This window comes from Ipomoea nil, unplaced genomic scaffold (genome assembly GCF_001879475.1).
Source record: "Ipomoea nil cultivar Tokyo-kokei standard unplaced genomic scaffold, Asagao_1.1 scaffold2701, whole genome shotgun sequence".
Lineage (NCBI taxonomy): Eukaryota > Viridiplantae > Streptophyta > Magnoliopsida > Solanales > Convolvulaceae > Ipomoea > Ipomoea nil.
This window is the reverse complement of record NW_017619129.1, coordinates 984,411-1,012,167: the sequence shown is the minus strand read 5'-3', so window position 1 is coordinate 1,012,167 and position 27,757 is coordinate 984,411. Positions and strand designations below refer to the sequence as shown.

The 27,757-nt window shown below is 34.0% G+C and overlaps 5 protein-coding genes and 1 non-coding gene across 7 annotated transcripts; 3 read left to right on the top strand and 3 right to left on the bottom strand.

Moving 5' to 3' along the window:
- Window positions 1-584: 584 nt before the first annotated feature.
- Window positions 585-4,137, bottom strand: LOC109155393 (probable U6 snRNA-associated Sm-like protein LSm4). Of its 2 annotated transcripts, none has more exons than XM_019303091.1 (8): window positions 4,026-4,137; window positions 3,865-3,893; window positions 3,700-3,741; window positions 3,181-3,279; window positions 2,991-3,068; window positions 1,704-1,743; window positions 1,063-1,215; window positions 585-905 (listed from the first exon to the last, which is right to left on the bottom strand). In XM_019303091.1, the coding sequence occupies exons 2-8, from the start codon at window positions 3,865-3,867 to the stop codon at window positions 883-885; spliced, it is 438 nt and encodes a 145-aa protein (XP_019158636.1). In that variant the 5' UTR covers window positions 3,868-3,893; window positions 4,026-4,137; the 3' UTR covers window positions 585-882. The 2 variants fall into 2 exon arrangements, with proteins under 2 accessions (XP_019158636.1, XP_019158635.1); XM_019303090.1 differs by having other exon boundaries at window positions 3,865-3,909; window positions 4,027-4,137.
- Window positions 4,138-10,396: 6,259 nt separating this feature from the next.
- On the top strand, window positions 10,397-10,468 carry TRNAE-UUC. The gene has a single exon. It is a non-coding gene; the product is annotated as a tRNA-Glu (tRNA).
- Window positions 10,469-15,658: 5,190 nt separating this feature from the next.
- Window positions 15,659-16,295, top strand: LOC109155392 (17.5 kDa class I heat shock protein-like). The gene has a single exon (XM_019303089.1). The coding sequence runs from the start codon at window positions 15,674-15,676 to the stop codon at window positions 16,127-16,129; it is 456 nt and encodes a 151-aa protein (XP_019158634.1). The 5' UTR covers window positions 15,659-15,673; the 3' UTR covers window positions 16,130-16,295.
- Window positions 16,296-18,108: 1,813 nt separating this feature from the next.
- Window positions 18,109-18,830, bottom strand: LOC109155324 (17.5 kDa class I heat shock protein-like). Its single transcript, XM_019303011.1, has one exon. The coding sequence runs from the start codon at window positions 18,728-18,730 to the stop codon at window positions 18,275-18,277; it is 456 nt and encodes a 151-aa protein (XP_019158556.1). The 5' UTR covers window positions 18,731-18,830; the 3' UTR covers window positions 18,109-18,274.
- A 1,077-nt stretch (window positions 18,831-19,907) lies between these two features.
- Window positions 19,908-22,822, bottom strand: LOC109155342. Its single transcript, XM_019303026.1, has 6 exons — window positions 22,676-22,822; window positions 21,614-22,473; window positions 20,973-21,507; window positions 20,624-20,834; window positions 20,406-20,526; window positions 19,908-20,187 (listed from the first exon to the last, which is right to left on the bottom strand). The coding sequence occupies exons 1-6, from the start codon at window positions 22,820-22,822 to the stop codon at window positions 19,908-19,910; spliced, it is 2,154 nt and encodes a 717-aa protein (XP_019158571.1).
- A 2,466-nt stretch (window positions 22,823-25,288) lies between these two features.
- LOC109155341 lies at window positions 25,289-27,757 on the top strand. Its single transcript, XM_019303025.1, has 3 exons — window positions 25,289-26,050; window positions 26,243-26,527; window positions 26,597-27,757. The coding sequence occupies exons 1-3, from the start codon at window positions 25,289-25,291 to the stop codon at window positions 27,755-27,757; spliced, it is 2,208 nt and encodes a 735-aa protein (XP_019158570.1).

Below are 27,757 nucleotides of genomic sequence, written 5' to 3'. Positions count from 1 at the left end.
TTATCTCAAAAGGAATTCTAATATTATAATGTTTCAAAACAAGTAATAAACAAAAAAAAAATGTAAAAAAAAAAAAAAAAAAAAAAAAAAAAAAAAAAAGAAGAAGAAGAAGAAAAGAATATACTATACACAAACTGGGTTCCAATTCGTGTACAGTATGTGTATACATACACACGAAACTGCATCATACAACAGAATAGATCTATTCCATGGAATGACATTCCATTCCATTCCAATTCGTGTACAGTATATGTGTGTATGTACACACACAAAACTGCATCATACAACGGAATAGATCTATTCCACCAAATGACATTCCATTCTCAATGTATTCCACGAACCAAACTTCACCTTATTCTCTAATGGGTTTGGTCCTGACTTCCTATTTGTAATGAGAGAAAGGAGATGTACCAAATTCTAAGCCTTATCCACTCAATTTGATCAATGTGGCCATTCTATGATTTCTATCATAATGCACCATAGCTTTTTGCCTAATTGAAGTGGTTATCATGCTACATTGTAACTAAAGCTAATGAAAATTTTCACACAACCTAGTACCCACTAATCTATGGTCGGCAATATTGTTTATAGGATGTCATAATTTAATATTTCACATGAAGATATCTCTGCAGCAATTTTCACAAGTCATAAACTCATAAAAGGCTACATATATTCCTACAAATTACTATTGAACAATGAAAAAACAAACACCTAAAAATACTAAGTATATGTTAAGTCAATGGTTATCCACCATTTCTTCTACAAACCCCTTAACTCACCAGGCAGCAGGTTTCAAGTTTCTCCGCTCTAATTTTAGGGCAGCCACTGTGCCTAAAACTGCAAATCTGTTCTCACTTTTTTGATACTTCGCCTCTGAATTTATTAGCCACGCCCACGACCCCCACCTGCTGTCACCAAAATCAAATCAAGGGCAATGAATACAATTCTGAAATAAATCGACTCACAGACACATCTCCTAATAACACATTTTATAAGAAATGAAATTTTGATTTTTTTTTTTCCGGCAAAATTAACCTAGGAAAGATTGACATGGATTTATACCTTTGCCGCTAGCCTTGCCACTAGAAAATCCTCTTCCACGGCCCTTGGCACCTCCATCATCCACCCCACGCCCAATTCCTTTTGCCGGTCTTCCAGCAGGACCGTCATCTCTACCTCTTCCCCTTCCACGTCCTACTCCGGGTGGTTTCCTATCTGTGAAACCATATAAGAATAGATTATAAATGAAAAGAGCAACAAGATGGATGTTCAAGCCTCAAGCACATTTAGAGACTGAAAAGTTCATTGTAAAAAATTAAGACGGGCTATTGTATTCCAAGTACATTAATCTGGCATTATGTTTATTATTTTGCTAGCAAATATTTAACAAAATAAAAATTTGATTATAATTTCCCGTTGAAAGCTTATCCATTCATACATCCACTCTCTATACTTAATGCCCAAGCCAAAACACATGTTTATGTATGAAAACATATTCAACAAAAAAAAAAAAAAAATCCTACTTCTTTGGAAAAATAATTTGTCACTTGGTCCATATATTCTGTTAAATACGGTAGTATTTGGATGTGAATGGAAATTAAATAACACTGGTTAAAGAGAACACAACTTTAGTAGTTTAGTAGCAGATTCAGATAAACATATTGCAATAATTCAACAGTTGGGAATTAAATTTGTGTATATACCTGTTCGGCTTTTTGCTTCTTCCTGAACTTTATCAATCACCTTAAGAAAAAAAAAAAAAAAAAAAAAATTAGAAAATAGCACTATCCATCAGTAAGTATTGTAGAAATAAAATTCAAAAAGTATTTGCAGATTGCTGACTTCCAAAAATACTTGAGATTCCCAATAAAGGCAAAGACGCGAAGTGATAAGAATCTAGAGGGAATTTTATTTTTTTTTAAAAAGAAAATATTTGTTCATAGGAACTTGAAATGACAACTAAGTTTAACACCATGCTTATCCTTTTAAGTTGCAAGGAATCAAAATTGAATGGATTGCATAATGAAAGATCTGGTCAGCAATCAACCAACAATATGTCTTTATGTGTTATCTTCAAAGAGATATACTTCTGCAGTTCTATCTAAGGTATCATTTAAAACAGAAATACCTCAAGGAGCTCATCAACATCTAATTTGCCTAAATAGTATCACTCTAGACTGTGCAAAGAAATGAGGATGCAAGTAGCACTAAAATTCATTCTACATATTCATGGGCACACGACAAATTAGTATCATGCACACAATTTAATACACAATGACACACTAGCATACATGTAAATATCAAGTTTTGAACCTAAGCTCTATTAATTAACAAACTTATGCACACGACTACATTCAGCCATGCACACGACATACAGACTAATGGCACACGACTACATCTGTCCTCACAGTCCTCTATAATATAGTTGTCCTCATTTGAATACACTTCTATATATATATATATATATATATATATATATATATATATATATATATAAGAAAGAAGGAGAGCCTAAATTGAACTTATGGAGCAATAGTACAATGATATAGTTAAAGTTCATAAACTGCACCCACATATCAGAAGCAGAGAGTCCAGACTTTCTCAATCTCCTACTCAAGCAACTGGCTTTGGTCTTACTTCTAAACTGAACTCATTGGAGAGCCTAAACATTCACTTGGGACACCTCAAATGGAAAAAAGCTGAATATAAGATCCCCACTATCAATAATCATTCTAAATCAGCTTTCCACTATGCTTAATACTATAGGCTTGATGAATCAACACAAACCAAAGCATATATGCATGAAGAGATCAGTTATGTAAATAAATATAGTATTCCTCAAATTAATGGCTCCGACCACCTATGATCTGATAGTGACTGTTAGGATGAGCACTTTGTTGCATACACATGGTAAGAAGTGTAGGATTAAACAATTTTTAGAACAAGATAGGATCATAATGGTGTAAAGTAAATTGAGTAGGGACACAAACCTCATCTGGGACACGAAGATACTTAATTGTATTTCCGCGAATGTAACATTCTGGCATTCTCCAAAATCTATCTCCATCCTGCACAATACAACAATAATTCATAATATACCTTATAGAGCCTTAGACCATATAATTCAAAAGATAATCTTTGACATCCAAAGGGATCAATGCAGAACACATGGTGTAGTACCTTTGATGTGCAGATGACTTCACGGAGATGGATATTCATCCATGTATCACAGTTCACCAAATGCCCATTATAAGTTTCCCCATTTTTTAGTTCCACCAGCTTCAACAATAAACAAATGTTTCAAACAAGGCACTTCTTTTACAAGAAGCTGCAATTTCTCGCTAAACCAAACAGTCAGTACTAAATTATGACTACCACAAAATTTCGGAAAGTGGGGCTCCTGAGGAAGCAATACCACAATGAGCATAGTAGAAAGGAAAACTTGAATTATTCTCATTCCAAATTTCATTCTTATTCGGCTACTTAAGTAGCCAAACTGAAATTATAGAAACATGTAGGGCATTTGAGTCATTCTAACAAATTTGGTGTTTACAAGAAAACATCTTGATTAATTTCATCTTGTTATCTGAGAATTTAGTCAATCAGAACTAGACAAAAAACATGTACTCAGAAGGAACACAAACTGAAAAACAAAGTACATTCATGAAACAAATACATCAAAGAAAGAGTGCGACTTACCATGGGATGACCCTGGGCAGTTTTGAGGAGAGAAAGCGGAAGCTGAGAAAAACATAAAACTTGTAATAAGTAACACGACCTTTTTGAAAATATAAATTTCCAATAAATAATGAAACAAATTGTCAAAAACCTAACCCTACAGACAGTAAGAAAAATTAAATATACCATCTTGAGGAGCTCGACAATCCAAATCTTTCGGCACCAAATCGCCTGCAAAATTAAAATTATAAAGAAAAAGTTACAAATTAAACCATCAAGGCATTTTTTTTCTGAACGAATTTAAGATTAAAAACATAATCTTTAAGAATCTTTAAGAAAATATAATACCTTTGGAGTTGAAATCACTTTTCCTTGATCTTCTTTCTCGACTTTGCCGGAGCTTGGAGCGTAGTAGGGTTAGAGAGTTAGCGTTACTTCAAACTTTCGACTTCATAGTTTCTTTGGAAAGGTTTCCAAAAAAAAAAAAAAAAAAAAGAGTTTTCTTTTGAAAGTGAAAGCGTCAGAAGGGGTGGACTTGGAACGTGAATATTTTCCGTTAACTCAGAGGTCCTTTGTCTTTAATATCAATTTCAAATTTAGTCTTATATTATCATTTTTATCATTTAACATTCTAAATTATTATTTTTTTTTTGAACATTTTTAGTCCTTCTTATTATTTTTATTATTTTTAGTAAGCGTCATTTTTGTCTCTTGTATTTTTCTTTTGTTATTTTTTCAATTTCAACCGGTTTAATTAGTTTAAAACTTTACTAAAAACTAGTTGAAAAATATAGTTACTAAAAATCAGAGATTACCTAAATTTTTAAACCAATTAAACCGTTTGAAATCATAAAAATAACAAAAGAAAAATATATGTAAAAAAATGTCCTTACTAAAATATAAAAAATCATGAAAATAACAAAAAGTATCAAAAAATAATAATCTAAGATGTTAAATGACAAAACGATAGTCTAGGACAAAATTTAAAATTGTCACAAAAAATAAGGGACCTCTGGTGGAATTAACTCTTTTCCCTTATGCCCTTGAAATTTATAACAAAATCTCATAGGTTGAATTTTATGTATTACATTTTCTTCATAAATATTACAAATTCCTTCATAAATATTTTTTCAATGCTTAATATTATATTTTAATTTAAGGCTCCATTTAAAATTTAAAAACTTAAAAATATTTTTTACAAAATAATTTTTTTTAAATGACTATTTTCTGGAATATAATTTAATTTTTAAACTTTTAGCTGAAAGTTAGAAAATCATCATTTCTGTTTTACTAAAAGCTAAAAATTTATATATTTTTTTGTTTGGTGTAATTTCCTAAAAATGAACATATTATTTGTTATAAAATAATAATAATAATAATAATAATAATAATAATAATAATAATAATAATCTATATCTACAATTTTAATAAGAACCAATACTGTTAGGCTCTTAATTGCAATAAAAAAAATGTTTGTGGTAATTATTTCTTAAAATAAATGGTTCATATTATTTTAATTTTGGTATTTTTTAATGATTTTTCTTATTTACCATTTATTATATTACTAGTTTTTTACGCGCATTGCACGATTGGGATAATACCCAATGTTTTTTTTAAATAAATATTTTAAAGTATATCAAGGCAAGATTATATTGGAATTGTTCATGCATACATAATTGAATATTGAATTTGCATATTTAAATAGGTAATTCAAAATTTACAAATGCAAGATAATATAGTCAATATTGATTATAATTGTCAATAAAATAATTTTATAGGTATAGTTGAAACCAAATATGGGACATAAGGAAGAGAAAATAAAAATTATGGCATAAAATATTAAATATATACTAATATTGAAGAGCTAACCGCTGATTGCCAAACAAGAACATTGCGAGGTAGTTTCCCACTTCAATTTGTTGTGTGATTTTTTGTCAATAAATCCCCCAAGTAGTTAATATGATTGGCTTAATTATATATATATATATATATATATATATATATATATATATATATATATATATATATATATATTTTAAAAACAATTATTATTATTAGTATTATTATTATTATTATTATTATTATTATTATTATTATTATTATTAAATATATGTATACCCTTAAGTCATTTTACATGTTAATCTAAACAGCTACTTTTTTTCAATATTTTTTTACCAACTGTTGATATAATTCGCTGGTCAAATCCGCTAACGCTAACCGCTAACTGCTGATTGTCAAACAAGGACTTTGCGAGATAGTTCTCACTCCAATTTATTGTGTGATTTGAATACTCTTTTTGTCAACAAATCCCTAAGTAGTTAATATGATTGGCTTTATTAATTATAATTTTTAAATTTTTTCATGGTATTAATAAAATATTTGATAAATAAATATATAACATTAGTTTGTATTATAACTTTGATATTTAATTAAAAAAATAGTGCACAAAAAAAGATAATAGACAATGTAGTGAATATAATTAATTGATGAATTTGAATGTAAAAAATTTTTACATTGGAGAAAAATAAAGACAATATAACTAATAAAATTATTTTTCTTAATTAATTTATTGATAATGAATAATTTTTTTTAATAAAGACATTGTAGGGACAATGTAGCGAATATAATCATTGATTAATTTGAATGTAAAGAATTTTTATATTGGAGAAAAATAAAGACAATATAACTAATGAAATTATTTCTCTTATTCAATTTATTGATAATGAATAATTTTTTTTGAACAAAGACATTGTAGACACATAATTCTAAATTAAAGAAATGCATATGTATTATTTTTTGTTGTAGTTACTAAATTATTATTTAATTTAATAAGAGTAAAATAGAGTACTAATTATGCCAATTTTGATTGGGATGTGGTTCGAACTTAAGATCTTTCTTATTGAAATCAATAAGTAAGTTAACGGTGAACTAAGAGAAATTAACGGAAAAGATAATATTTAACAGAAAAGTTAATGGATAATCATATTCATTAAGGATAAATTAGAAAATCTTAAGAAAAAATTAAAATCTAATTAATCTGAGTCATTCATTTGATTAAAAAATTTGATCGCCATTTTTTCTATCCATTATATGCTTAACTCTCTTGGGCTCTTATTAGTATAGTAGATTTTCTTCCCTTAAATTTTGTTAGTATAAACATTATTAATGGAATACTCCGTTAACTATTTATTATTCTTTAACTTACTTATTAATTTCTATGGAAAATTTCAATTTTGGTCATATGACTATATGGGCTTTGTTAATTTCAGCACCTAACTTTCAAAAGTGTCAATTTAGTACCTTGACTATGCAATTTTTATCAATTTTGGTCACTCCGGTCAAATTGTCAACCAAATTTTGCCAAAAAATTTTAACAGTTAAAATAATAAGGATATTTTAGTCATTTCACATCTCTTTCATTATTCTCTGACGAATTCATCTTTTCCGGCGAATCCGAGGATGAGGTGAGCTGCAATGGTTTCAACATTATCCAAAAAGATAAGTATTAATTCAACATTATCCAAAAAGATAAGTATTTATTCAACATTATCCAAAAAGATAAGTATTTATTCAACATCAATTTTAGCATAATGTTGATATAGAGAAGTTTTAGAATAAATAGGTACCAGCATCAGTTTTAGTATTTCGCTTTCTTCTCCAAGCAAGCCTTTTTTTTGGCTGGAAAAGCTTTCAACCAGAATTTTGGCAAGAACTGTGCTGGACGAGCACAAAGAGAAGTGCAGTTCGAAGATTTCTAGATCCGCCGATATCTCAAGCTCCCCTTACACAAACAGTCAAATATTTTCAACCGGAATTTTGGCCATCTGAACACTAATAAATCGCCGGCGACGGCTTGGACGAATGAGTTTAAGTATGTTTTGGAAGGTGTGCTGTTGCGACAGATTCGGAGGAAAAAATGAATTCGCCAGAGAAGAAGGCAGAGATGTGAAATGACTAAAATACCCTCATTATTTTAACTGTTAAAATTTTTTGGTGAAATTTGGCCGGCAATTTGACCGGAGTGACCAAAATTGATAAAAATTGCATAGTCAAGGTACTAAATTGACACTTTTGAAAGTTTGGTGCTGAAATTAACAAAGCTCCTATAGTCATATGACCAGAATTAAAATTTTCTCTTAATTTCTATAAGAAAGGTCTTAGGTTCGAACATCATCTCAATTAGAGTTGGCATAATTGTTAAATATATACTACGAATATGTTAATTAAAATGTATTAAAAATATAATATAAAATTTAACATAAACTTTGGTCAAATAATTAGCCTGACTAAATACATAGCATTCAATAATTATAAACCAGGAACTTTGAAAATCATTTGATTTTCTTTCATTTACAAATAAATAAATAAATTTAAATTAATTTTTTTTTTGTTTAATTAATCTTCTTTTGATTATTGAGAACAAAATTTAATATTTCAATTATGCTTTTTTCAATGCATGAAAACTTCTAAAGAAATTTGTAAATTAATTTTTACTATATTATTATAACAATATCTATTGTAACCTTATATTTTGAATTATTTATTATCATCCTCTATTGACAGCAATTCTCAAAACAATTTGTCTCAACAACGAATGGGAATTTTTTTAAAAAAATCAATGATTTCATTATTGTGGATGAAAAGTATGTACGCCACTTTATTGCTCTTATTAAATTAAAAAATAAATTAGTAGATTCAACAAAAAATAATACATACGCATTTAATTAATTTAGAATTAGATGTCTATGATGCCTCTATTTAAAAAGAATTATTTATTATAAAAAATATTAAAAAGAGATATAATTTCATTAGTTATATTATCTTTATTTTCTACGATTTAAAGATTCCTTACCTTCAAATTTATTATATTCATTACATTTTCTATTGTCTTCTTTTTACATTATCTTGTAATTAAATATCAAAGTTATAATACAAAATATGTTATATATATTTATTTACCAAGTATTTTATACAAATATAATAAATATTAATATTTTGTTGAATACTTTCACATGATAACCTACGACACATATCTTGCAACACATGAAACATGTACCCACTGCAAAATATCAACATGTGTTTGTGAGATAAAGATTTCATAGCACAACTAAGATCATAGTCATATACACAACAAGACAAATCTAAAACTTCCTACACCATAATCTCATTGCATGATGAATCCATCTATGCTACCACTAGTAACCTAATTGCACATGACATACTACCAATAACAAAAAAATGACATGTACTGAAGATGAAGATAATGACAATGCTACCCAAAAGAGAATTAGAAAAATTTAAACCAAAAATTGTATTTATTTAGACTATCGCTTTTAGACTAAGTACTTAGATTAGCGTTATTACAAAGTTGCAAACATTTATTTATGTGACAGTTATATATAATCAATATCTCATATATTATCTTGCATTTATATACTTTAAATTACCGATTCAAATAAACAAATTCAACATTATTTACCTATGCATGAACATCTTCTATATATATAATATTACATTGATATACTTTGAAATACTTATTTAAAAATAACCACTGGGCATTATCTCATTCGCGCAAAGCGCATAGGAAAACTAGTAATAGGAATAAGGGTCAAATAGGCCATCTAACTACACACCAAAATGTAATTAGGCCACCGAACTCAAAAAAGAAAAGAAAAAAACTACAATTAGGTTCCTGAATGACGCAAATTAATGCAATTTCACCATAAATAACTTGTTTACCTGTTGTGTCGGCTACCAAATCTAAACATAATTTTTTAACTTTTATTTTAATAATTTTAAATAAAAAATTATTTTAGTTTTTAAAAAAAAAAAAAAACAAAACAAAACAAGCCGGAGACGATGGGGATCCCTTCATCTCTAGCCAGCTATGGAGACGAAGGGTTCTCCATTCATAAAGGCGCGTAAAGTTGTTCAAATATTTACAACAATAACACCACATTTTTTGTCTTACTTTATACATCTTTAGTTGCAACTAAATAATCCGTTTACTAATTAGAGAATTTCTCCAGTTTTTAAAAAACTGAAAAATTAGAGAATAAAAAGCAGATAACATATTTACCAGCACAATTTTTCAAATTATTGAAACATGTTTTAAATATAAGTGGTTATTTTGCTAACAACCAGGTTAGTGGTGATCAAGATGATATACAATTATACATGCATGCATAATAAACAACATATACTTTATTATAGTACATTGCCTCAAAAATAAAAAATAAAAAAATAAGGAGACAATTTTAAAAATGATAAGATCATTGTATTTATAGGGTGTGTTTGATTCGCACTACGAAATTGAAATCGGAATGAGAATCAAATATGTAGTAATGGTAACGAGTTTTGGTGAAAGTATTTTACAAGTTTTGTAGTAGGGTAGAATTGGAATGATTACCAACATTGAGGTTTGGTTATGTATGAGTGGTATGACTTTATAATGAGAATAAATATTTTAAAAATATAAAAATAAAAAATTAAGACAATTGATCCTAATATAATGACATCAAAGCAATAATATAAATAAAAAAAAATTAAAAGCACTCATCCTAATTTAAAAATCATAGTAGTAATAAGATAGAATGATACATGTTTGGAAATTGGAATGATACTCAATTTAATAGAAATATTTTGTATATTTTCATTATTTTGTATAGGTTGAAATTTAAAGAGATTAATAGAAAGATAGAACACAAAATTTTATCATTCCGTTGTCGTCCAGCGGTTAGGATATCTGGCTTTCACCCAGGGGACCCGGGTTCGATTCCCGGCAACGGAATAGCGTTTTATAGTTCCTTAACCTTTTATAATGCGTTGGTGAATGGTGATACCGGAATGCATTTTTTGAACAATATATTTTTAAAAAGTACAGATTATATATTTATTATTATTATCAGAGATTCAAAACAGAATAAGATGAATATTTCATTTTTTATTTCTGACTAGAGTGATATTTTCACTTTAGAACAAATTTTATTTTTAAATTTTTTATTCTTGTAAAGATGTCAAATTTAACTATGCTCTTTTAATTTTGTTCGATTCACTTGCTTCTCATGATTAGTCTTTTGTTGAAATTCTTATCAATCAATCATTTAATAAAGATGGTCAATATGTACTTTCATTACTCAAATAAAAGAGTTTATAAACAAAAAAAAAAAAAGAAGAGGCATTACATGTTGATGTAAGAAACTTGAACGATGGAATTACATGTTAATTATTTTTGTTAAAGATAAAATGATACAAATTTAAATAGAAGACTAATTGTGATGAACAAATGAAAATCAAAATGACAAGGATGTAATAAAACAAAATTTAAAAAGTAAGTCTAAGGGATCGTTTGGTTCACGGAATGTCAGATTACCTTAGAGAATGTTAAATTCCTGGTAATGTTAGATTTATGTGTTTGGTTAAAACTTATGTATGTAATATAAATATGTTTGGTTGAAGAGTTGATGTTTATGTTATAATATAGTTATTTTACTTTAATACCATCAACATATGTCATGTATATGAAGTTAAAAAGACTTTGGCCCTGTTTGGTAAAATGGCTGTTAGCTGATAGCTGTTAGATGTTAGCTGATTGTGTTAATTAGTGGGTATAAATAGTTGATAACATTAGCTGATTATAGAAAAGTGTTTGATAAATTAGCTGTTAATTGATAGTTGTTTGGTATAATTTCTTTTTTCAAAAAGCTAATTGAAAAAGTTGCTTGGAGTAGCTTTTTGAATTTTAGCCTTTTGGAGTTGCAAAAAGCTAATTAACCAAACATTTATATTGATATTTTAACTAAATCAAACAATTAATAGTGGTCAAATAAGCCAAAATTGACCTATAGGCCAATTTTTTACCAAACAAGGCCTTTACTTTAATTCTTTTGGCCATAGAGTTTAAATTTTCATCTTCTATGCACAAATGTAATATTTTATTTTTTACAAGAAAATATATATATATATATATATGTGTGTGTGTGTGTGTGTGTGTGTGTGTGTGTGTGTGCGTGAGAAGCATAATTGATGCAATTAAGCACCTTACGAGAGGTGCTTAAAAGCAACACCTTTCGTAAGGTGATGCTTTTGCAGCATCTATTATTATTAAAATAGTATAATTTATTATCACTGAAAAACTAAAACCTCAATAAGGGCAAAGTAAGTAAATAATTAAGGGAATCTCAGATTACCTAAGGAAGATGGGAGAATCACATTCCCTCAAAATATATGATGTGGATGTTATCTTTGATTCTATGAGAAAGTTACATAACCTCAACTAAACATAGGAATGTTACATAAGTAACCAAATATAACATTTGTTATCTTAGATAACTTGAACCAAACATCCCCTAAGTGTAACAATGACAGAATAGTTATATGGAATTTGTTCTTTCACTTTTAGTTCTTAATTTTAATTTATTCAATGAGTTAATAAACACACCTTACCGTGTTGCACGGGACAATGGCACACATGAAATTATGAAAATGAATAGTGCACAATGCAATGTCACACAATGCACAACTCCACAACCTCCATTGCACAATGCCCCAAATCACGATGCACAATGCATATTGGGATAACACAAACGAACAAATCGTTACATAACGTAGGCACACACATTGCACAACACAACCATACAAGATGCACACATAACATACAACGAGGTTTTTGCCATAAAAAAACAAACAATAACAACAAGCAAATTGGGAACACCAAAAATCTTACAAGATATGACATCCACTAAACAAATGAGAACTTTCGACTATCATACCGTGCAAGTTAGTTACATGGCCTGTACAACCACTTAGGCTTCAACATCTCCTCCACGACTTTCTCAGTCATTCCTTTGAATTGCTTTCCACTCCCTTTGTTCTTTGCCTACACCTAAGACCGAATTAACACCTTGCCAGATGAAGTAGTGTCACATAATAACTCAATAACACCCCTAGTCTGGATGCACACCACCACTATCTCTAAGAAAGGATTGCTTCAACTCCTTAATAACCCGGGTGAAATGAATAACACGCTCCATGCAACCATCCACCAACCCAACAAATTTATAAATCTCAGACCAAAGTTGATTACCAATACACTTTGTTGCCTCTTGTCCAGTGCTTTGCTCAACAATTGCACCATCCAATTGGAATATAAGCCTCAAACATGCCTCTCGAGTCCACCAAATAACAACATAGATCGCAAGAATACCATCTATATATCAAAACATCTTTATACACCAAAAAGATGTGCCAGCATAAAAAAACAACCCTGTTAAACATTTCACAACTACAGGTGGCACTATTATCACTCAAACAATGTTTAATAGAGAAAACACAATTGTCGTCATCTTTAATATCATAACAAGTCAACTCACCGAGTTCCCTTACATGAACAACACAACATGAGAAGCACCCAACAAAAATCTCTACTTGCAATTCATAGAAAACAGTTAAAGTGTACACTAACACAACATGTCGTTCCAACAACAATGAACTCTTAAAATATAGAAAAATACTCTCGCAATCAACATTTAACTTCGTTTGAGCATAAATTCTAGAATATAAAAGAAATGGGGGGACTAAAATTCCTAACTATTACTATCATCAAAATTTAAATGCAAAATATTCCTAACAAAGTTTGCTAATGACAATTGTTACAATTTTTTGTCAATAAAGGATGATGATAAACAATTCGAAATATATATGATTACAATAGATATTATTATTTTTGATATAGTAAAAATTAATTTATTAATTTCATTATAAGTTTTCATGTATTGATAAAATTATGAGAATGATATTGTCAATTCTTTGGACAATGATCCTACCGATTAGAGTCCAGGTATAATTGTATTTATGATCAATAATTTTGTAGTTAGGTCAAACAGGGCTGACAATAGTGTAAGAATAATTTTGTCCGATAAAAAAATAATAGTACATTATTTGTAAAGTATTATACAATTGTACCATTATAGAAATATAGACAAAAAATATTAATACAATAATGACTTAAATCATTCCCAATAATGCAAAAGCATAATTGAAATATTGAGTCTTGTTATAAATAATCAAAAGAAGATTAATTAAATTAAAAAAAATGAAAAAAAAAAACTTAACATAATTTTTTTTTTAAATTAAGAAAATGATTTCGAAGGTTCCTTATTTGTAATCTTTGGTGTAACTTTGAATACTATGTATTTAGTCGATCTAATTATTTGACCAAAGTGAATGTTAAATTTTATATTGTATATTTTTTAATATACTCTAACATATTCGTAGTATATGTTCAACCATTATGCCAATTTCTAAGACCTTTCTTATAGAAATTAATAATTTAATTTTTTTAAAAAAATTGGAATAGATTTTACATGAGATTTTATGCACCTTAAGTTCTAAGTTACGCACTAAATTACAATAATGACATTACAATTTTTTTTTTAATTTTTTATTATTCTGCACGGTTGATTTTGCCTAAATCAATGATGAGATTTTACCCCATTTATTTACTTGAGAGCTCCTTCGCATTGAGATTTCTCTCTTTTTATATAAACAGGGTCAAATAACTCCTTAAACTTTACTTTAAAAGTCAATTAGCTTCTTAAACTTTTAAAAATGCAATTACATTACTTAACCTATTATATTGAGGCAATAAAATAAAAAAAAAATTGATAAATGACATACTATTACAGATCATTAAAGTTTCGACATTAATTTTATTCATCTCCAACGATAATTCGATGACCAGAACCGTCTACCAGAGATGACTAGTTGGTCTAAATATTAATAAATTGATTTTCTAGACTTCATTCTCTTCCAAATGTCATTTAAAATTATGTTTCTTACTTAAAAATTATTATAATTGATACTCTAAATATTAATAAATTTTCTCCCCCTTATATTTTTACTCATAATCTTTCACCAGGAACCAATTCACTTTTTTTTTTTTAAAAAAAAAAAAATAAAATATTATTGTCTTATAATGAAGATGATCCCGTCTCAATTCCCAACATAGAAGGTGTTAAGGTAGGTCAAAGCTAACGGATAGTTACGCTATAGATCGGTGTTCACCTTACAAGGTGAATCCAAGTTATATTCACAATTTTTTTTAATTATATATTTACAATTTTAGAATTGCATATTCACAACCAATGATTCAAAAAAAATATTAAAAACAACTTAGTGTGTAAATATTTAGTTTTATAATTGTGAATATAGAGTTCTAAAATTGTGAATATAGAATTATGTAATTGTGACTACCAAGTTCTGTAATTTTGTCTATTAAAATTTAAAGTTGTGAATATTCAGTTATAATATTGTGAATATAGAATTCAAAAATTGTGAATATAAAATTAAAAAGTTATAAATATAACTTGGATCCACTAGATAGTCCACAATATAGCTAAAGAATTGGGCTTGAATAGCAAATAAACTGGGCCTGTCCCGTATAGACGACAAATTATTGTATGGACCATGGTCCACACAATGTTATGTGCACCATAACAAAAAGTACATTTTTATTATACTAAATGTACATTATTTTTGTACTGAATGTACATTATACAATATAATGTACACTCAGAACAAAAATAATGTATATCCCCTGAATACAATGTACATTATTTTTGTATTGAATGTACATTATTATTGTATTAAATGTACATTATTTTACAGTAGACAAAATATGATCTACACAACTTGTGTAGATCATGGTCCACACAATAATGATTGCGTATAGACTCTATCACTCTGGCATGTTCAAGAAACAACAGCCACCGCCTGGAATAATCTGGACTGTTCATCTTGGCGGGGATGAATTTAACTGGCTAAGCAAAACGCGAAGACTATCGCGAAAGTACCAGAAACCTCATCGCTAATGTATAAATACCGAATAGGTCCCTTCTTCCCCAATTCAAACCAGATTGAGCAGAGAATCAAAGAGAGCCATTATCGACCACAACAAGCTTTTCCAACGCATACAGTTAGTCAATACTTACCAAAAATGTCGCTCATTCCGAGACTCTTCGGCGGCCGGAGAAACGGCAACGTGTCCGACGATCCCTTCTCCCTCGACGTTTGGGACTTGTCTTTCCCATTTTCTGCTTACGGCGAGACGTCGGCGTTCGTCAACACTCGCGTCGACTGGAAGGAGACGCCGGAGGCTCACGTGTTCAAGGCGGACGTCCCCGGCCTGAAGAAGGAGGAAGTGAAGGTCGAGATCGAAGACGATCGGATTCTTCAGATCTGCGGGGAGAGGAACGTGGAGAAGGAAGAGAAGAACGAGGCCTGGCATCGAATGGAACGCAGTAGCGGGAAGTTCATGAGGCGGTTCAGGTTGCCGGAGAACGCGAAGATGGAAGAGATAAAGGCGTCGATGGAAAACGGAGTGCTCACGGTCACCATTCCTAAGGCGGAAGTGAAGAAGCCTGATGTCAAGTCCATTGAAATCTCTGGTTAGACAATTCATTTTCCGAATTCCGATCCCGTGTTTATGGAAATCAATACTGCATTATTACACTGAAAAATAAATGTGAATTCCCCCTTGTGTGTTGTATAGTTTGTATGGTGTAAGTTGCTGGAAAAGTGTTTGAAGTGAATAAATTGAATGTTTTTGTTTGTGTTTAGTGTAGGGGTGGGAATCTCAATTTGGGTTATCCCAACTGAACAATTTTGTTTTGGTTTTATAAATTAAATTTTTTCAATCTATTACAAATGTAGTATTTGTTCATACATATTAATTTTCCATTTAATGTACCGAAAATAATAATAGAAATAATTACATAACCGTTACAATACTATATAATAATAACCATAATAAGTATAATATTTATAAGAGTTAATTTCAGCAATGGTCCTCCGAATATACTTATTATAAAGTATATTCGTTCCATTGACAATTGTACATATTTATTTAAAAAAATTCCTCTATACATTTTGAAAGTTTAATGTATAGGACATCAAGATTTTTTGGTGGGGGAGTATAATTTTACATGAAACAATCTTGAAGATTGATGACTAACGGTTGTACTCTTTATCCTTAGTTAAGTTTTTTTTCACAGGATTTTTTTGGAGTTTTTTTTTTCTCCTTAAATCTAAGGTTTTTAATGAGTCAGCTAATCTAAAACAAGAATACACATATATCAAACTAATTTTTTCCACTGAGTTGTTCTAATGAGGTTTTTAACGAGGCATGAGTATGTTATACTAATGACAATGGGAAAAAATTACAAAATAATTGCTTAAAATGAACAAACCTCAAAATCCTGAAGATTGTGCAAATTATGCCCTGAAGGCTTATGATTGTATTTCTTTTCCCTTAACTAAGTTTTTCCTACTGGGTTTTCTTAAGTTAAGGTTTTTAATGAGGCGCCCAATACAATATATGTTTTTACATATATCATGAATTCTTTTCTTCAACTGGTTTGTCCCAAGTGGTTTTCCTAGTGAAGTTTTTAATGAGGCGTCAATATATTTTCTATTGTACTCTTTTCTTGTCTAGGTTTTTCCCATTGGATTTTCCTAGCAAGTTTTTTACGGGACAAGATCGTGATCAAATAATGTTCAAGAGGGAGTGCTAATTATAAATAGAATTAATTCCAGCAATGGTCTCCCGACTATATTGATTTTTCAAATTAAAATTAGTCCTCAACTTTTAATTTAGACACTTTACATCTCTTGACTTTCAATTTCTTTCCAATTGAGGTCCTTTCATTAGATTACGGTAAATTAGATTTTAAATGAAAGGGTAAAGTAACCATTTCATCTGCCTAATGTATAATTGTTCGTATTTCTCCCTTATATGCGCGACTTTGGACATCAGATTCACGGTAAATTAGATTTTAAATGAAAGGGTAAAGTAACCATTTCATCTGCCTAATGTATAATTGTTCGTATTTCTCCCTTATATGCGCGACTTTGGACATCAGATTCACTTAATTGCTTAATCATTAAATCCACTGGAAGAACAAAATTTCATTAGGGATTAAGCAATTAAGTGAATCTAATGCCCGAAGTCGCGTAAACAAGAAAGAATTACAAAGAATTATATATTAAGCAGATGAAATGACGACTTTACCCTTTCATTTAAAGTCCATTTTACTGTAATTTGACGAAAAGACCTCACTTGAAAAGAAATTGAAAGTCAATAGATGTAAAATGTCTAAATTAAAAGTCGGGAATTAATTTTGAAAAATAAATATAATCGGAGGACCATTGCTGAAATTAACTCTTATAAATATTATACTTATTATGGTTATTATTATATAGTATTGTAACGGTTATGTAATTATTTCTATTATTATTTTCGGTACATTAAATGGAAAATTAATAAGTATGAACAAATACTACATTTGTAATAGATTGAAAAAATTTAATTTATAAAACCAAAACAAAATTGTTCAGATGGGATAACCCAAATTGAGATTCCCACCCCTACACTAAACACAAACAAAAACATTCAATTTATTCACTTCAAACACTTTTCCAGCAACTTACACCATACAAACTATACAACACACAAGGGGGAATTCACATTTATTTTTCAGTGTAATAATGCAGTATTGATTTCCATAAACACGGGATCGGAATTCGGAAAATGAATTGTCTAACCAGAGATTTCAATGGACTTGACATCAGGCTTCTTCACTTCCGCCTTAGGAATGGTGACCGTGAGCACTCCGTTTTCCATCGACGCCTTTATCTCTTCCATCTTCGCGTTCTCCGGCAACCTGAACCGCCTCATGAACTTCCCGCTACTGCGTTCCATTCGATGCCAGGCCTCGTTCTTCTCTTCCTTCTCCACGTTCCTCTCCCCGCAGATCTGAAGAATCCGATCGTCTTCGATCTCGACCTTCACTTCCTCCTTCTTCAGGCCGGGGACGTCCGCCTTGAACACGTGAGCCTCCGGCGTCTCCTTCCAGTCGACGCGAGTGTTGACGAACGCCGACGTCTCGCCGGAAGCAGAAAATGGGAAAGACAAGTCCCAAACGTCGAGGGAGAAGGGATCGTCGGACACGTTGCCGTTTCTCCGGCCGCCGAAGAGTCTCGGAATGAGCGACATTTTCGGTAAGTATTGATTAACTGTATGCGTCGGAAAAGCTTGTTGTGGTCGATAATGGCTCTCTTTGATTCTCTGCTCAATCTGGTTTGAATTGGGGAAGAAGGGACCTATTCGGTATTTATACGTTAGCGATGAGGTTTCTGGTACTTTCGCGATAGTCTTCGCGTTTTGCTTAGCCACTTAAATTCATCCCCGCCAAGATGAACAGTCCAGATTATTCCAGGCGGTGGCTGTTGTTTCTTGAACATGCCAGAGTGATAGAGTCTATACGGGCCAGGCCCAGTTTATTTGCTATTCAGGCCCAATTTTTTAGCTTTGGGCAAATTATGTTGTGAACCCGTGTCTATCTTGTACGGTGGATCCAGGTTATATTCACAATTTTTTAATTTTATATTTATAATTTTTAAACTCTATATTCACAATATTAAAACTGAATATTCACAATTTTATATCTCAATATACAAAATTACAGAAGTTGATATTCACAATTACATAACTCTATATTCACAATTTTTGAACTCTATATTCCCAATTTTAGAACTCAATATTCACAATTTTTGAACTCTATATTCACAATTTCATAACTCTATATTTACAATTACAGAACTAAATATTTATACACTAAATTGTTTTCAATAATTTAAAAATAAAAAATAAAAATCATTGATTGTTAATATGCAATTCTAAAATTGTGAAATTTACCTTGTAAGGTGACCCCGATTTATGGCGTAACTATCCGTTAGCTTTGACCTACCTTAACACTTCTATGTTGGGAATTGAGACGGGAACGTCTTCATTGTAAGACAATAATATTTAAAAACAAAAAAAGTATAAGAAAGAAGTGAATTGGTTTCTGGTGGAAGATTATGAGTAAAAATATAAGGGGGAGAAAATTTATTAATATTTAGAGTATCAATTATTAATAATTTATAAGAAACATAATTTTAGAAGACATTTGGAAGATAATGAAGTCTAGAAAATCAATTTATTAATATTTTGACCAACTAGTAGTCATTTTTGGTAGACAGCGATTGCCGACGGTTCTAGCCATCGAAATATCGTCAGAGATGAATAAAATTGATGTTGGAATCTTAATGATCTATAATAGTATGTCATTTATTGGTTTTTTAATTTCATTGCCTCAATATAATATGTTTTGTTTTTTGAAAAACGTGACTCAATTCATTAAATCACTCGCAACAATCAACACAAGATAACTGGGGGGTTCCTCTAACCACTCCCCGGGACCTGACACAGAAACGGCTTCCCTAGCTAGGACATGGGCCGCACGATTCGCAGATCGCCTGGCATATCTAAAGCTAACCCCATTCAACAAAGAGACTACATGCTTTACATCATCTACTAAAAAACCAAAAGCAGTAAAAAAAGAATCAGAGTTCAGAGCATTAATACATAGTTGTGAATCTGTCTCCACATCCACATCCCCCATTCCCGTACTATGCAACCAAGTCAAAGCTTCACGCACGCACATCACTTCGGCCTCCACAACACTAAACCGGCCCGGTACACAAACACTTTTCGCCGCCATAAACTGTCCCTAATCATCTCGCAACACCCACCCCATCCCCATTCTATTCCGAACGGTGTCAAAAGCGGCGTCAGTATTCAACTTAATCCTCCCGGTTCCTGGTGGCACCCACCGCGAATCCCCTACCTGATTCCCCCGGTGCCCTGCAACATCCTCCTGCACCCCCCTCCAATTATGCCAGTAACACAACGCCTGCCGTGAGACTTGGTCCTTATCAAACTGCACACCTCGTCAAACACTTGCATTTCTGCTAGTCCATAATGCCCAACACAACATTACAAACTTGCATTTCTTATCATCACTCAGGTATGTTAACAGCTCAAAAAACCAATCTATCAAATTACCTTGGCCATGCGTTAGTGTTGGCAACTGAACCGCAATCCAGACTGCTCGGGCATGGAGACAATCCCGAAACAAATGCGAGTCCGTCTCATCCGCCCCTCCACACATATGGAAAACAACCATACAGGCCACCCGTTTCGCCGCAAGAGCCTCCCTCGTTGGCAGTATACTATTAGCAAACTGCCATGCAAACACCTTCACCCTAGCCGGCACCTGCAAATTCCAAATAATGTTCCACGGACGATTAGACTGACACTCACCCACAAGCAACCTATATCCCGATCTCACTGTATAGACACCCATTGATTCCCCCTTCCATACCCAAGTATCCCGAGGGCGTCGAACACTTACCGGCATATTTAGAATATAGCTTGCATCCCTGACATTAAAGAGATCCAAGACACAAGCACGATCCCAACCAGTCTCAGCACCATTCATTAACGAGCTTACCGGGGCCACTCTAACGGTTTCATGCAAGTGTGTTGTCACATATGGATCCTCCGCCATCACCAACCACGGTGCTTCTCCAATACTCGTAGTCCTCCCGTCTCCAATGCTCCGTCGGTACCACTGTTTGATTGCATTATTTGCCTCAACAATACTTCGCCATATGTATGATGGATTATGGCCAACCCCCGCTTCCATAAAGCTCAAACGCGGGTAATACCTGCTTTTATAGACCCGGGCAACCAACGAGTTCGGCCTCGTTAGAAGGCGCCAAGCCTGCTTGCCTAGAAGTGCCAAATTCATCTCTCTCAGAGTCATGTACCCCAGTCCACCCTTAGACTTGGGTCTACATAACGCACTCCAAGCCTTCCACCGTATTCCATTATTCCCGACTACCTTCCCTGTCCACCAATACTGATTTAGGATAACTTCAATCTCCCTACACAAAGTCACATGTAATGAGAAAACCATCATGGCATAACTAGGTAAAGCTTGCATGCAGCACATTCTTCAGGAGTACTTCCCGGCCAGCCCTAGACAGGAACCTGGTATTCCAGCCTCTGACCCGTGCCAAAACACGGTCCTTAACAAACCCCAGAATAGATTTTTTGTTCCTCCCAACTAATGATGGCAACCCCAAATATCTCTCCGTTGTGTCTCCCTGTCGGACTCCTAGAGTGTTCATTACTGCATTTTTACCTGCCTGACTTGTATTACTACTAAAGCACACCATGGACTTATCAAAATTAACCACCTGCCCCGAAGCCTCTGCATATACATCCAGAACATCTTTCATATTAATACTCTCCACGGTGTCCGCCCGCATAAAGAGGAAACAATCGTCTGCGAACAAAAGGTGAGATATCACTGGTGCCCCCTTGCTACCCGCACTCCATGCAGCATTCCTCCTCATTCGGTCATCAATTAAAGCACTCAATCCCTCCACAACCATCAAGAACATGTATGGGGATAACGGGTCACCCTGGCGTAGCCCTCGGCCTGGCACTATCGGCCCTAACTGTCTCTGTTCGTGCAAAATGTGGTACTTTACACCACTCACTGTCTCCATGATGATATTTACCCATTTATCACTGAAATCCAGTCTCAACATCACCGCACGTAGGAACCTCCACTCAAATCTATCATAAGCTTTAGACATGTCAATCTTCAACGCAGCTACCCCATCACAGCCCTGTGTTTTCCTCTTCAGATAATGGTGTACCTCAAACGCTAACATTATATTATCAGTTATTAGGCGCCCAGGTACGAAAGCACTCTGAGCCTTGGCAATAATATTTTCCAGAAGGGGTTTCATCCAGTTCGCACATACCTTGGCTGCAACCTTATACAAAACGTTGCACAAAGCAATCGGCCGCAGGTCCTTCATTGACTCTGGCATGGGTTTCTTTGGAATCAATACAATTAATGTATCATTAGCTTTATCCGAGAGTGTTGTCGTCTCCATAAATCGTCGGCAAAATTGTGTTACCTCCCCTCCAATGGTGTTCCAGAAATGCTGGAAAAACCCCGGCCCAAAGCCATCCGGCCCCGGTGACTTATCCGGATGCATAGCAAACACCCGCCTTACGCACCTCCTCCATGCTTACCGGCCGTTCCAAAACTTCATTTTCCAAAGGTGTCACAAGTGAAGAAAGAAATGCAATAACTTCAGAGTCATCCCCCGGCTGCGACGTAAACAACCCCCAATAATAGTCAAGCATTACGGTTCCCACCTCCTCGACCCCCTCAGCCATAGTATTATCCTCCCTCCTCAATCTCACAACCCTATTCCGCCTCCTACGCGCCTTACAGCATTATGAAAATACTTTGTATTTATATCGCCGTCCTTCCACCAGTGCTCCTTTGCCCTTTGGCGCCAATAAACATGCTGCTGTTCCAAAAGAGTCAACCATTCCCGTTCGACACAGAAATAAGAATAACGAGGGCATCTTTCTTTGATACTCTCCAAACAGTCGAGCTTATAGAGTTTACAACAAACGAACTCAATCAGTCATGGAATCAGTGAATGTTGTTATCGATGATAACCCAGGAGAATCAGATGAAACATCGGTGATTGATCCAGAGACAGACCTTCCTATCAGTGAGTCGTTAGAAACAGCTGAAAAAACCAAACTTCCCGACACACATGACTCATAAGAAGAAGATAAAGAAAGCCCAGAACATGAGAACTTTCTCTCGGATGGTGATGGTAAGAATAAGCCCACCAGAACACAGAAAAATCATCCACCAGACAACATAATTGGTAATCCATCAGATGGAATGAACACCAGAAGTCGGATGAGGAGCAATCTTCCGTACTTGCCTGCTACACCTCAAAAATAGAACCAAAAAATGTGAAGGAAGCCTTGTAGGATGATCTATAGATTAAGGCTATGCAAGAGGAGCTACATCATTTTGACCGCAATCATGTGTGGGATCTAGTACCAAGGCCTGACCGTGTTAACATAATCGGAACAAAGTGGATCTTCAAAAATAAAATTGATGAAGCTGGAAATATTGCAAGAAACAAAGCTCGGTTGGTTGCTCAAGGATATACACAAATTGAGGGTATTGACTATGATGAAACGTTTGCTCATGTTGCAAGATTGGAGTCAATCAGAATTCTATTGGCAGTTGCATGTATTCTGGGTTTCACACTGTTTCAGATGGATGTTAAGACAGCATTTCTGAACGGGTATCTGCATGAAGATATCTATGTAGCACAACCTAAAGGTGTTGAAGGCCCAGTTCATCCGACGCATGTCTACAAGCTTATAAAAGCTCTCTATGGGCTTAAACAAGCTCCAAGGGCATGGTACGAACGACTGACACAGTATCTGCTACATCATGGGTATAGCCGAGGGAGTGTTGACAAGACCTTGTTTGTTAAAACCATTGGAAGTCATGTGACTATAGCTCAGATTTATGTAGATGATATTGTCTTCGGATCTACTCTACAGAAATATATTGATGACTTAGTGAAGGTTATGAAGGAAGAATTTGAAATGTCCATGGTAGGTCAACTGACTTATTTCTTAGGACTTCAAGTCAAACAGTGTACTGAAGGCTACTTTATCTCACAAGAAAAATATGCCAAAAATTTGGTCAAAAAATTTGATCTGGATTCATGTAAAACTCCCAGAACCCCTATCTCCACTTCAACAAAGGTGTCAAAAGATGATACTGGCGCATCAGTTGATAATACGGTCTATCGAAGCCTAATTGGAAGTCTGCTATATTTGACCGCAAGTCGACCAGATATTATGTTCAGTGTTGGGATGTGTGCAAGATATCAATCCGATCCCAAAGAGTCACGTTTGATAGCTGCTAAACGGATCTTGAAATACATCAAGGGCACAATTCAGTATGGGTTATGGTACTCCAAGGACAGTGAACTCAGTCTAAGTGCGTATTGTGATGCTGATTGGGCAGATAACATAGATGACAGAAAAATTACATCAGGTGGATGCTTCTTTGTTGGAAAGAATTTAGTCTCATGGCTAAGCAAGAAGAAGAACTCAATCTCTCTAAGTACTGCAGTGGCAGAATAGGTCTGGATGAAGCAAATGCTTCTAGATTATGGTATCACACAAAGGACTATGACACTCTACTGTGACAATGTCAGTGCTATAAATATTTCAAAGAACCCAGTTCAACACTCCAGAACGAAGCATATTGATATAAGGCATCATTATATTAGAGACTTGGTAGAGTCAAAGGAGATAGAATTGGAATATATTCAATCAGATAAGCAATTGGCTGACATACTGACTAAGCCTCTGGACGCAAATCGGTTTGAGATTCTCATATCTGCTCTGGGAATCTGCAGGATTGATCAATAAGGCAGGATGATAAAACAGAAGGAGAGTGTATGGTGGTCACAATCACGGGTCAAAAGTACATATTTGACTTCCTTTTTAATCTCTCTTCTGTTTATGTTAAGATATTATCTTAACCTTCGTTACCAAAATTAATTCGCCTCTTTCAAAATTCAAATCATCCGTTTAATCCCTAAAAAGGAGCTATACCGTTGCGTCAATCACATCCGCTGCATGCATTCTGACAACCGCATTAAATAGTGTTCATCACCCTTGGGATTATATATTTGATCGGGTCTCTTTTACTTTGGAGGAAGAGTTCTAAATACTATTTATCTCTCTGTTATTTGCTTACTGATTCTACACCTAGGGTTTCTCTCTGTTTTCCCAAATCGCACAACAATGGCGGATGCAGTGAGAAATATTATCATCAAGCTGGGAAGAAAAGTTCATTCACCAGAAACAGCCACGAAGCATGTCAAAACTCTTCTCCAACTCGCTATGAAAAAGAAGTTGAAGCTTGACCCTGATCTCCGTGACGAAATCGTGGTCATAGTGTTCTCAGATTACCCAGAGTTCTATGCGGATTGGTCCGACGAAGACACAAGTGACCTCTTGATGTTAGCCTCCGACGCGAGTGATGATGTTAGCCCTGCGTCCATTCCTGAGCCTGAAGATGGTAACCGTGCTGGGGCTTTCCTCCAATATTTCGCCCAAAGGGCTCTGGAATCCGAAGAAGTCTCGCGTCGACGGGTAGCAGCTCAACCTCTCTATCTTCAAACTGCACAGAAAGAAGCCACACACCGTATCGAGATTCTTTGTAACAGGTCTAATACTTCTGAAGCCCCTATTGAGATATCTCATGATAAGCCTGATGATTTAATTTCTGATGCTATTGAATCTGCTCTGCCTGTTGTTCAATCCGATAATGAGAATGTTTTTCTGTCTGAGAAATCCTCTGTGTCTGATGATCCTTTTCGTGTATCTTCTAAAAATTTGGAGTCTGCAATAGTTGTCCCTAACAGTGATTCTGATGATAAGGTAGACAATTTGAGTCTAGTTGTGTACTCTGCTGATGTTGCACGATCTGCTATTCCTGTTTTACCCACATCTGATGTTGCTAAGTCACCGGTTGAAGTTTGCCCAGTAGATGTTTCTCCTAAGGTGTCGACCGAAATTGAGGCTGCCAGACTCTCAACTCTCAAGCCCTCGTTCCTTTGATCAAATTGATGGAGTTCCTGTTTATACTTCAACCTCTCTGGCTGAGAGCCTTGACCACATCTGTCACTTTGCCCGTTTACCATCTGCTTCTGTACCACAACCTTATAGAGTCATTCACCCTGATGACCTGTACAGCTTGACAGTGATGATGAGAAGATACTGGCTGAAGTTTATGGTCCTCAAGCTCAGTTGTCTGGACCTCTTACAGTGGAAGCAACAGCACATCCAGACTCGACTACCTTCAAAATTCGAGAAGTCTCCAAACTTCTTGGCTCTTCGTCTGCTCCTGTGTCAGAAACAAGCCACTCGGTTTCACCAAGCCCAACCAATCATTCTCCATCCAGAGAGACAAGAAAATCAAAGCGCAAAGGGATTCCTGAGAGAGTAGCAGTTGAAACCGGTAATGATAATCTTGATATGGTTCAACCTGAGAAAAGAAGGTGATCTGCTGAATCCGTCAAGGCTGAAAGTGATCCACCTATTCAACAGGTTTTCAAAACTCTGCGATCATCTGTCAAGAACAAGGCACCTGCTACGGTCTCCACCACCTCTACCAGAAAGATGAAACCAACTATAAGGTCGAGAGGAAGGAGTGTTACTCCTGATGTCCAAGCTGCTTCGGACAACCCTGACACATCGATTTACAAACCTCAGTTTGTTTCTGCTAGAGCTCAAGGAAAATGGTCTACGATGGTTCGACGGGAACTTATAGTTCAGCGATCGGTTGATGAAAATCAGTTGAATTCTGTCTGTGACATTCTGCCGTTGCTCAGTGAAGTTGGCCTCATGAAGACTATCACTTTTATTTGCCCTTACTCCAAGATACTGACCTACGAGTTCTTCTGTAATCTGAATGAAGAAATTGACAATCTTTCGAGGACCCGGTGCATGCAGATTTTCATCAGAGGAAAATGGTATGTTTTTGGTCCAGATGTGATTAATGAGTATTATGGTCTGAAGGCTGTTGATGAGGAAGAGATTACGGATTGGGATTTAGTTGCAAGGACTCTTACTAGTGGTCAGACTCCTGTATGGCCTACAGGTGATGTTGATACTCTGTCTAGCTCGAAGCTCACCTCCAAATATGTTATTCTGCACCGTATTGCCTTACACAATTGGCTACCTTCTGCACATTTCCATACGGTTAGCAAGCAACTGGCTGCTCTTCTATTTCGAATTGGCACCAAAATGACCATTGATCTGGGAAAGTGGATCTTCTATCATTTCCTCACGTTGATTCATCCGAGGGAACAGAACGCGCGACTGCCTTATCCTAATCTCATTTTTGGAGTTCTGACAACGCAGGGTCTGGTCCCAATGCCAAGCGAGATTATCTGTCCAACTCTGCTCTACACTGTTGATCCACGTCTATTGACTTGCAAGCACATCCGATATGTTACACCTGTGGCTGCGCCTCCATCCTCTGATGCTGACACTCATGTTGATGACTCGCCACATGCGAGGGACATTCAGCTATCCCTTCGATTGAAGGCTCAGGTGTCTGAGCTGGAAACTGTTAATGGAATCATTGCGAAGCAGCTCACAGCAGCACGTACTGAACTTGCAATTGTTCTACTTCGTCTGAGCCTGACTGAGTCTGCTGCTGCTGAGAATGTGAAGTCCGACAGTGATGAACTCTCGAATGCCTGA

Coding starts and splice junctions, on each gene's coding strand:
- LOC109155324 (XM_019303011.1), bottom strand. CDS start 18,730: ATGTCGCTCATTCCGAGACTCTTCGGCGGCCGGAGAAACGGCAACGTG.
- LOC109155342 (XM_019303026.1), bottom strand. CDS start 22,822: ATGGCTGAGGGGGTCGAGGAGGTGGGAACCGTAATGCTTGACTATTAT. Junction 21,508..21,613: donor GTCAGAGGCTGGAATACCAG/GTTCCTGTCTAG, acceptor GACTTTGTGTAG/GGAGATTGAAGTTATCCTAA. Junction 20,835..20,972: donor GCTATATTCTAAATATGCCG/GTAAGTGTTCGA, acceptor TGGAATTTGCAG/GTGCCGGCTAGGGTGAAGGT.
- LOC109155393 (XM_019303091.1), bottom strand. Junction 1,216..1,703: donor AGAAGCAAAAAGCCGAACAG/GTATATACACAA, acceptor ATGGTTTCACAG/ATAGGAAACCACCCGGAGTA. Junction 906..1,062: donor TGGCAAGGCTAGCGGCAAAG/GTATAAATCCAT, acceptor TGGTGACAGCAG/GTGGGGGTCGTGGGCGTGGC.
- LOC109155392 (XM_019303089.1), top strand. CDS start 15,674: ATGTCGCTCATTCCGAGACTCTTCGGCGGCCGGAGAAACGGCAACGTG.
- LOC109155341 (XM_019303025.1), top strand. CDS start 25,289: ATGGCGGATGCAGTGAGAAATATTATCATCAAGCTGGGAAGAAAAGTT. Junction 26,051..26,242: donor CAGTAGATGTTTCTCCTAAG/GTGTCGACCGAA, acceptor TGACCTGTACAG/CTTGACAGTGATGATGAGAA. Junction 26,528..26,596: donor GTAATGATAATCTTGATATG/GTTCAACCTGAG, acceptor CCTATTCAACAG/GTTTTCAAAACTCTGCGATC.